This window comes from Triticum urartu, chromosome 4, assembly GCF_003073215.2.
Source record: "Triticum urartu cultivar G1812 chromosome 4, Tu2.1, whole genome shotgun sequence".
NCBI classification, from domain to species: Eukaryota; Viridiplantae; Streptophyta; class Magnoliopsida; order Poales; family Poaceae; genus Triticum; species Triticum urartu.
In genome coordinates, this window is record NC_053025.1 from 519,838,382 (window position 1) to 519,849,036 (window position 10,655).

The following is a 10,655-nucleotide window of genomic DNA, read 5'->3' on the forward strand; positions in this document are numbered from 1 at the left end:
TTATCATAAGAGATCATATGACAATAATTATATAAGTTGCTGTTCTAAGAATGATCATGATGCCCTCATGTCCGTATTTTATTTTTATCGACACCTCTATCTCTAAACATGTGGACATATTTTTTGATTCGGCTTTCGCTTGAGGACAAGCGAGGTCTAAGCTTGGGGGAGTTGATACGTCCATTTTGCATCATGCTTTTATATCAATATTTATTGCATTATGGGCTGTTATTACACATTATGTCACAATGCTTATGCATATTCTCTCTTATTTTACAAAGTTTACATAAAGAGGGAGAATGCCGGCAGCTCGGATTCTGGGCTGAAAAAGGAGCAAATATTAGAGACCTATTCTGCACAGCTCCAAAAGTCCTGAAACTTCACGGAAGTTATTTTCAGAATATAAAAAAAATACTGAGCGCAAAAAGTACCAGAGGGGGGCGGCACTCACCAGCCACGAGGGTGGGGGCGCGCCCTACCCCCTTGGGCGCCCCCCCGGCCTCGTGGGCCCCCTGATGGCCCTCTGATGCCCATCTTCTACTATATGGGGTCTTTCGTTGAGGAAAAAAATCATAAGCAAGCTTTCGGGAGGAGTCTCCGTCGCCACGAGGCGGAACCTTGGCGGAACCAATCTAGGGCTCCGGCGCAGCTGTTCTGCCGGGGAAACTTCCCTCCGGGAGGGGGAAATCATCACCATCGTCATCACCAACGCTCCTCTCATCGAGAGGGGACCAATCTCCATCAACATCTTCACCAGCACCATCTCCTCTCAAACCCTAGTTCATCTCTTGTATCCAATTCTTGTCTCTAAGTCTAGGATTGGTACCTGTAGGTTGCTAGTAGTGTTGATTACTCCTTGTAGTTGATGCTTGCCGGTTTATTTGGTGGAAGATCATATGTTCAGATCCTATATGCATATTAATACCCCTCTGATTATGAACATGAATATGCTTTGTGAGTAGTTACGTTTGTTCCTGAGGACATGAGAGAAGTCTTGCTATTAGTAGTCATGTGAATTTGTTATTCGTTCGATATTTTGATGAGATGTATGTTATCTCTCCTCTAGTGGTGTTATGTGAACGTCGACTACATGACACTTCACCATTATTTGGGCCTAGAGGAAGGAATTGGGAAGTAATAAGTATATGATGGGTTGCTAGAGTGGCAGAAGCTTAAACCCTAATTTATGCGTTGCTTCGTAAGGGGCTGATTTGGATCCATATGTTTCATGCTATGGTTAGGTTTACCTTAATACTTTTGTTGTAGTTGCGGATGCTTGCAATGGGGTTAATCATAAGTGGGATGCTTGTCCAAGTAAGGACAGCACCCAAGCACCGGTCCACCCACATATCAGATTATCAAAGTACCGAACGCGAATCATATGAACGTGATGAAAACTAGCTTGACGATAATTCCCATGTGTCCTCGGGAGCGCTTTACTTCATATAAGAGTTTGTCCAGGCTTGTCCTTTGCTACAAAAAGGATTGGGACACCTTGCTGCACTTTATTTACTTCTGTTACTTGTTGCTCGTTACAAATTATCTTATCACAAAACTATCTGTTATCTATAATTTCAGTGCTTGCAGAGAATACCTTGCTGAAAACCGCTTATCATTTCCTTCTGCTCCTCGTTGGGTTCGACACTCTTACTAATCGAAAGGACTACGATAGATCCCCTATACTTGTGCGTCATCACACCACTACAACAAAATTGAGCTCACCGAAGCTCCTGCGGTAGCTGCCCACCGGCGGCGATCAATCGGAGTCGAGGTCGATGTAGAGCTTCGCCTGCTCCGCCATCATCACGCGCATGTCAGCCTCCTTCGATGCGTGCGCCTGCGATGCCGTGACGCCCATCTCGAAGAAGAGCCACTCGTACTCGAGCTCGCACCGGATGAGCTCTTCCATCTCCTCCTGCTCCCTCGCCGATCGCTCGAGGACGACGCGCTCGAGGAGCTCCTCCTGCCCCTGGGGCCCTGGGAGGGGGGAGTCCTCGGGCCCGATGACGCCTCGGTGCGGCGACGCATTGGGTAAGGCCTCCTCCGGCTCCCTCTTCATGGCTCCTCCGGCTCCCTCTTCACCGAAACGAGCCACGAGCTTGATGAGCCCGCGGATGAGCACCCTGGGGACCCGTGGCCAGATGAGCTCCCCGCGGACCAGTTGCCGGAGCAGGCGTGGCGGCGGCGGGCGAGCTCGAGTTCGAAGTCCTCGAGCTCGCGGCAGTTGAAGGCCGGCGGCGGCCGGGTACCGCGGTTGAGCCACCGGCACGCCCCCCGCTTGCGCGCGCCGTTAGATCTGGCGCGGCGGCGGTGCTCCGCCTCATCCCCCGAGTCATCCATGGCTGTCGAAGGCTCATCGGCGGTGACAAATCGAGCGACGCGGTGGGAAATTGGGGGCAAAATGTGGCCGCGCGGGGGGGGGGGGATAGGGTTTCGACCCGCATCTGCCCCTCAAACCAGCAGTTATACTGGCTCGGGGATAGCGTTTGCGGGTTGCGGCAAAAATATTTATGGGCCGGACACCGATGTGGGCTCTGGTCTGGCCAGAAAAATGGGCCGAGCCCGTATAATCGCCGGAATTGTGCGGGTTCGCACTGGATACGGGGTCTGCTAGAGTTGCTCTTATGACTACTAATCCATGTGCTGGATGGAGGCATCTTTTTACCATTCACATATTATACTCTGTCGTGCGTATACCTCACTCCGTTTGTGAATTTTTACCACGCCTCACATAGTTTACAATCTTAACTCCATTTCATTAACGGTTTTCTAAAGTTCTCATCATTGTTAGGATATTCATTCTGTGTGCCTCATTTAGCATGCAGAGTGCATATTGCTCTCCATGTTCAGTACTCTGACCGGAACAATGATGTGGTCTCAGGCCCACACATGCAATTTCCCAATAGAGGTTTGATTTGTTTTTTCTTTATTTTTGTTTCATAACTCAGTTTTGGTATGCTCTCTGAACCTGACAATAGTTTTCTTATGGAGATGGTACTTGAGAATAGATTAGTACAGTGAAGCCTTGGATGCACGCCGAGGTGTTGTGGCAGTGCAACTACGTGTTGCCCGTCGGCTCCGGCGGCGACAGGTCATGTTTGGCATCACTAGGACCTTCGTTAGCCTATCCCCGTGGGCAGTCCATGGTAAGATGCGGCGAGGGTGCGTGTGGCGGAGCAGATGAGTAATTGATTTTCAGTTCAGAGTCAATAAGAAGAGGTATGAGAATAACTTGTTGTACAACTTCGGTCATTAGAAAAAAAAGTTAATTTACGGTTGGTTGCAGATTGTACTTATGATGATGTGTGCTACTTCATTTGTGTTAAATGGACCTCCCATCCCATTTTTTTAGACATGGAGCTGTTTGTAGTTTATTTTTCTAAGGAGGGTAAACCTACTTGCAAGGAAAATTTGCTTGTTACGTTTTCGAGTCAAACGATAGAACAATTATTGCTAACTTTTTTATACACATTTTGTGTAGCTAAGTTGTTGGTCGAGGGATGTTGATGGTCATGCTGGAACATGTTTAATTTTTAGGAATGCATCCATGGTCAAGTTTCCATAGACTTGCTAAAGTTAAAGGAAGATTTCCAAACGATGGTGAAATTCAAATAATGTTGTTTTTTCGCCTTTGAACTTATCAAGTTTTAGTGTATGTTTTTCTGCTATTTTGCTTGACCTTAACATAAAATATCTTCCAATAGGGCAAAGGTGACTCCTAATTTGTAGTTTCTCACTCGTCATGAAGGTGGTCTATGTTTTTTGTTGTTGTTGTGCTAGGCATTATGGAAGGTGATGTTGAGACACACTTGTCGAGCTGGAGTAGGAGGAAATGATGGTAGCGAGCTAGGGGATACGAATGGTAGACAACTATTAAGATGATGCGACAAGTGAAGGAGAAAGGTGGGGGATGTGGAAGGTGGGATGGAGGCGATGAAGCTGAGAGAAAGGAGGTAGTCACCAAAGGAGTTGGCATAGGATGAAAGCGATGTTGCGCCCCAAGGTTAGATCGCCATCGTGATGCAACTGTTCCCTTTCCATCAATGCTCGTGTTCATTGTATTTTTTTAAAGTCCGCAACTTTGGCAGCTCTACACAATTGTTGTCGAGGAAGATGGTAAACACATTTAGGATGATTGTTGGGGTTATTGTGAAGCTCAATGTTTGGTGTAGTCTTGTGACAAAGAGGACAAGCCACTAGACACGAGTAACTGATAAATTTGTACAATCACTTCCATTTTTTTAGGAACATAGGTTGTAATTGATTTGGTAAAGAAAATGATAGAAGAGACTATGCTTCGTGTGGACCTTCAGGTGAAGGACAATACATCATTGTGACATCAAATAATTGTTCATTGATTAGTCACTTATGATGATAAATTTGCAACGTGAAGTACGTATCTGAAAGTATCGTTATTTGATTTATCGGTTTTGCGAAATCTCACAGGCTTGATTTTTTTGCGTCAGTCACTTTTTGCTTTGCACGAGGCCGAAGATGGGGACGGCGATGATGAGCCGTGTACGAGTGGGAGCCGGCGAGAGCAAGTCCAAAACTTAATAGGGGGGCAAGACGACGATGGGGGAGGTCGATGCGAGGGAAGGGCAGCGATAGCAGGCGGCCACGGAGGGTGGAGGCAGGCGGTTAGGCCTGAATAGGCCACGGGAAAGGAGGAGGAGCCGTCATGGGAGAGGAGGAAGATGGTGTGGGAGGAAGATGAACATTTGGTGGCATGCTCCTAAACGTTGGATATTGATCTGATGGTCAAAAATAAAAGTGACGGGCACAAGAATTGTTTTTAGGTATATTTGCCCTTTAATTTATTTACCATCATTTGCCCGTAGCAATGCACGGGTATTCTACCAGTGATTGTACTTTTCGACAAAGGGTGGATTTTATTTACTCAAAATGAAACATCAAGTGCATACAGACACAGTGAGCACACACAAGCTTTTGCATAGTTAGAATGAACACAACCAACACTAACGCACACACACACAAAAACACCGGCAAAGAACAAAGTCATACAAGACCAAAGCTATACCTAAGCCAGAAAAAAACCCCGAAGCAATCAAAACAGCGGTCGACAAACTAGTACATCGACAATATCCGCACCAACCATCTATGGACACCACAAGGACCATGAGGTTCTTCAACAACAACCTCAGTTCTTCATCATCAACGCCTCTAGGAAGGAAACGCCGTCCAAGTGCCGCTGTCACCGGATTCAACCATCAAAGGCCAAATTCTAGGTTTTCACCCTGAAGTATAAGTCTTAATCCATGAAATCGTCATGGGGGGGGGGGGCATTAAGTAGACATCTTCCTCGCGCCGATGGCCGCATCGGAGGACCTTAGGTTCCCGGCTGCGTACTACTGGTATCTCCAAACTTGAGGTGATTGCATCCCATCGGGAGCTTAATAAACTTACGTGAACTAGCTCAGATTGACAGTAAATACTCCAATAAAGGATGTTGGAGAGTACTTGTCTCCTGGGGTCTCTTGGGGGCTTCGGTGTGCGAGGCCTCGCGCCGATGCCTTTTCTGGCGATCTCCCGGGCGTTCGATGTGCGCAGATGCCTCGTGCTCGGTCGAATTTCCTTGCGGGTCCATTACATGTGAGCCGCGTGCGCGACCGGGGCCACCTTTTAGAGGGGCTTTTCGTCGTGCCCGCGTGCGCCGAGCGAGGCTAGGTGTCGGTGCTGAAACCGGCAGATCACGGGTAGGGGGTCCCGAACTGTTGATCTAGGAACACTGGTAACAGGGGGAAAACAGAAGACGCTGTTTACGCAGGTTCGGGCCCTCTCGAAGAGGTAAAATCATACGTCCTGCTTTGATTATATTGTTATGATGGAGTATCAAGTACAAGATGATCTACCTCGAGATCCTATGTTGTGTTTTAAACCCTAGGGCTTAGTAATCATGTCCCTAAAAAATAGACCCCACGGGTTATATATGCACCGGGGGTACCTAGGTTACACATATCGCCGGTTGCCAATCACGTCGACTAGCGAGTTATTCTTGAAGTATATGGCAGTGTTGGCGTTTCACGGACCCGGGCCGTTATTCTACTCTGCCCTTGTCAGCTGGATGTGTGGCCAGCTAGGTGGTCGATGTCATGTTTGCTCGGTTCGTCCAGTCTAGTGTTATTGCGTGGTCCGGATACCCTATGGGGGCCTACTTGGCCGGACATGTTTGCGTATGTTGGTGGTATGTCTCATTTTTTTTTCCACAATTTTAGAAATTTATCAAGTCATCAATTATCGTTGCAAAATCTCTGTAACAATGCTTGGGTTATCATATAGCAATGACAATTAATTGTCCCTAGCAAAAAAGGAATGAAAAGGAAACAAGAAACACATTTTTTGGACGATGCTAGCCGTTCGCCGGCTCACGCAACGAGAAGACTGGCCGCCTTTTGAGCCGTTAGATTTCGTGTGTGACATGCGTCTGATCTAATCATGTTGGTCGTTCACTACGACCTGGCGGTTTGCAACATAGACCATGTTGCGCTCGCCGACTCCAACATTGGTCATGTTGTGCTCGCTCACTCTCCAATCTGCAACTCGCCCGCTTCTGTAGATTTCTTTCCACGAGACTGTCCATTTTTTTCTTTCTGAAATGAGACTGTCCATATCTTCACTTTTTTTTGAGGTAGTCCATTTCTTCACTCGACACAGGACGCAGAGCACCCACTCACTGGGCCTTGGTAGAACAATGAATTCACAAGTCCAGCTGCGCACTCTCGGGCTCCAAAGCCCCGTTCAGCAGCCCAGCCCACTCCCCACGCACCCCTCTTCCTCAGACCAAACCCTAGCTTCCCAGACCCCTATAAAATGCCTCACCCGCCGCCGCCGCCGCCTCAACACCCTCCGCCAAAATGCAGATCTTCGTCAAGACCCTCACGGGGAAGACCATCACCCTCGAGGTTGAGAGCAGCGATACCATCGACAATGTCAAGGCCAAGATCCAGGACAAGGAGGGTGAGTATCTTCTTCTCAGACGTTCTTCTTTCCCTTTTCTTTCATTTCTGCCGGCCGCCGTGGCTAATCTCGGTTTTGTTCCGGCAGGGATCCCGCCGGACCAGCAGCGGCTGATCTTCGCCGGAAAGCAGTTGGAGGACGGCCGCACCCTTGCCGACTACAACATCCAGAAGGAGTCCACCCTCCATCTCGTCCTCAGGCTCCGTGGAGGCATCATCGAGCCGTCCCTGCAGGCTCTTGCCCGCAAGTACAACCAGGAGAAGATGATCTGCCGCAAGTAAGTGCAGTCCTCGACATGCCAGTTCGTTTCTTTAGGTTTAACCGCATGCTTTTTCAGACTTAATCCATCTCTCTGTTAGATGTAAATTTCTCTTATGAGTGATTCACATATATTGAGATTTGATATCATTCATCGAAGAGAAGAAGTTAGTCTAAGATTACAATCACTAGAATATGTTTTTAGATGGCTTGCAACGCAGTTGTTTTCAAGAATAAGAAAAGAAATATGAGCTCACGTTTTCATTGTATAAACTTCTCTTAGCTATTGCAGTGGCTTACTTTTGGAAATGAGTTAGTCATCGCAGCATGATGCGTCAGGGTACATAGTTTTAGTTTGGTTTTATCATGCTGTGCTGACTTTTAAACTGGTAAAATAAACCCCACAATGTACTCTTTAGCTACCTTGATGTACCACCAATTTCAATCTTCTCATCAAGAAAATCTATACCCATCGCTTGCATTATTCTTTTTGCTGTTTTATTTGTTAACTTAAACTTTGTATCATGTCTTCTTGTTATATTTGTGGATTTGGGTATTGTAATGAGATAATGTAGAGCATTCTTCAGTGAAGAGTTCAAGTGGGCGTTTCTTGTGGGCTCTGCATGTTTTGCTGCTCAGAGTTTGGCATTCATGACAATGAATTATTGGCTCGATGATGACTATTCTTGCTTTAACCACACCGAATTTGAAGACTGGATGAAGTGATTTCTCCTTCCCTCTTTTACTGTATGGTCTTTCTCTCTTGGCGGTTCCTTGTGAAGTCTATTCCTTTGGGTGAAGAACTAAGCGGGATTTAGTTTCTGCAACTTTGTTCTTCATCTAAAGGCTGAGATAGAAGGATGCGCTGAGATTGGGGATCATCAACTGGGAGGCGGGTGGGGTCTCTTCTGAAGGATCTTCCCATGTGGAAAAAACTGGCCTTCACTGAGAGCCTCAATGGAATCCTTGTTTCATGCTGAGTTCTGATTGATAATGTTTGGGTTTTAGGTCGTTTTGTCTGCCCTTTCCTACCTTTTCAATTCTGCTGGTTATTTTACTTCCTTGATCGCCTTCTACAGATAAATTAAGCCACCTGTAAATTAACCTTGTGTACAGTCTAGTCTAATGCAGTAACACTTTAATCTTACATGTAAATCAACCCTGTGTACAGTCTAGTCTAATACAGTAACACTTTAATCTTACATGTTCTAATGTTCTCACTTATCTACAGATGCTACGCGCGCCTGCACCCAAGGGCTGTCAACTGCCGCAAGAAGAAGTGTGGCCACAGCAACCAGCTGAGGCCCAAGAAGAAGATCAAGAACTAGAGTGCTGCTAGTCAGTTTCATGGACCGGTTGAATCCATTGCCGTGTCAGAGTTTATGCTATTATCGTCTCGGTTGTCGTTGAACCTTATTTTACTTTGCTTTCAGCCTCCTATTGTTGTGGTGATGATAAGTGACAGTATTGGTATATGGTAGCAAACCTATAATTTTGCCGTATCTCCCCTGTTTGATCTGCTTTCTGGTTAATTCTTGCCTCGTTGGTAATCTGCCCGCGGAAGCTAGTGGTTTCCTCTCTATCCGGCCTACCAGACAAGGGTTCGTTGCGTTTAGATTTCCCATGTTGCTGTTGCTAAAAAATGCTAATCGAGCTCTTTGAGTTTTGGTTCCATGGTTGGGATTAACCAGGGGAGCAATCATGTTGCATACAATCTTGGAGAATCACTGGAACAAAATTCATCCAGAGGACACACTAGCCTGTCTTGGTTAATCCAGAGGACACAGGCTAGTGAGGTTAGAATTTTGTTCCAGTAATTCTCCAAGATTCTAACCCCACTAGCCTGGCTTAAGTTCGATGAGTTCACCAGGCCAGCACACCCCAGCATGACATGTTGGTAACCTAGTTCAATTTTGAGTGCAGGGGGATTAGTGGTTTCCGTGGTTGAGATTGGAGACAGCGAGAAAGAAATCAAATAAGAAGGGAAAAAATAATGGTTGCCTTTTTGATGCTCTTCGGTTACCAATTAATTGGAAGAAGAAAGAAGGAAACTGAAGAGGAAGGGAAAGTGGAAGGGAAAGGATTAGACGTGCGACGCACACTTATGCTATTGAAAGCCTCAAACTAAACGGCAGATACACCATTCCACTAAACCGAACGATTTAAGAAAAATTTATGGACAGCACTAGGCGCTGGCGCGCCGGCCCAATAGTTCGCACCCCAAGCGTCCGATACTCTTTCTATGAACCGTCAGGCCGGCCCAATAGTTCGCACCCCAAGCGTCCGATACTCTTTCTATGAACCGTCAGATCGAGCCCTCCCTGCATCGTCTACCTCCCCCGTCTTCTTTTCCCTCGATAATTCACGCGGGTGAGCGGAGCCATGGCAAGCGCCGCGGGCCGTCCAGCTCCCAGCCGTCCTCTACCTCGCCGTCGTTGTGCGCTTGCAACCTCGCCGTCGCCGTTCGCGCCCCTCGCCATCAGCGCCTCATCTTGCATCCCTCGCCATCAACGCCTCATCTTGCATCTTCTGGCCGTATATGCGTCGTTGCTCTGGCAGCGCCGTTCCCGACAGCGGCCGACAACGGTTGTAGCGCGTAACTCCATGGTTGCATCATCCGGTTGTGCTGCCCCACCACCTTCGCCATGAGCGCTCGACGCACAGGTGGCACCGTCCGTTGATCCCCGTCGCCGTCTCATGAGATTAAGCCCATTAGAATCATTGCAGCAAAACGGAAAGCCGGATGTAGCTTTGCTGGTGCCGGTTGATTGAAGCAAAAAAAAAAACGGGTTTCAACTTTCGTAGGCAACGGTTCCAGCATCTTCATTGCCTGGTTGCAGCTCCACTAGTAGCCAGTTCCAGCAAAAAAGTCTGCCGGTCGTGGCACCATGCAACTATTCTTATGATAGATGTAGCAAATTTCTTCCCTGGTAGTAGCAAAATCTGACGATGGTTGCAGCAAAAAGGTCGCCGCTGTGGCACGAGTGCAGCTCCGGTGGTTGTCGTTTTCAGCGTTTTTTCCTACTTGTTCCAGCAGTTCCAGCCAACAGTTGCAACTTCCGGCGACATTGGTTCGAGCTTCCCCCGGCAATGTTTGCAGCTCCCGGCCAAAACTAGTTCCAGCATCTCCCTCGTCGGTTCCAGCAAACCCCCTGACTGGATGTAGCTTTTCGATTCCATGGTTGTAGCATGGGGCACCGCCGTTTGCAGCTCTCTTGGCGTTGCGGTTGCAACTCCCCGGGCTGCCATGGTTGTAGCACGGGGGCCCCTCGGTTCCCAGCAAAATCATTGTCGCCGTCGTCCAGCGGCACATCTGCACCATTAATGGATGTAGCAATTTTTCTCGTTGGTCGTAGCAAAAGCCGACGACCGTTGCAGCAAAATAACCTCCGTCGTCGCGGGGATGTAGCTCCGTCAAC

General features: G+C 47.6%; 1 protein-coding gene across 1 annotated transcript; it reads left to right on the forward strand.

Moving 5' to 3' along the window:
- The first annotated feature begins 6,778 nt into the window (after window positions 1-6,778).
- LOC125552402 (ubiquitin-60S ribosomal protein L40-1) lies at window positions 6,779-8,738 on the forward strand. The gene is made up of 3 exons (XM_048715947.1): window positions 6,779-6,978; window positions 7,066-7,255; window positions 8,468-8,738. The coding sequence occupies exons 1-3, from the start codon at window positions 6,876-6,878 to the stop codon at window positions 8,562-8,564; spliced, it is 390 nt and encodes a 129-aa protein (XP_048571904.1). The 5' UTR covers window positions 6,779-6,875; the 3' UTR covers window positions 8,565-8,738.
- Window positions 8,739-10,655: the final 1,917 nt, after the last annotated feature.

Bases quoted from the DNA above. Each gene is read 5' to 3' on its own strand.
- LOC125552402 (XM_048715947.1), top strand. From the start codon at position 6,876: ATGCAGATCTTCGTCAAGACCCTCACGGGGAAGACCATCACCCTCGAG. The intron at 6,979-7,065 runs GTGAGTATCTTC...TTGTTCCGGCAG, and splicing joins CAAGATCCAGGACAAGGAGG to GGATCCCGCCGGACCAGCAG. The intron at 7,256-8,467 runs GTAAGTGCAGTC...ACTTATCTACAG, and splicing joins GAGAAGATGATCTGCCGCAA to ATGCTACGCGCGCCTGCACC.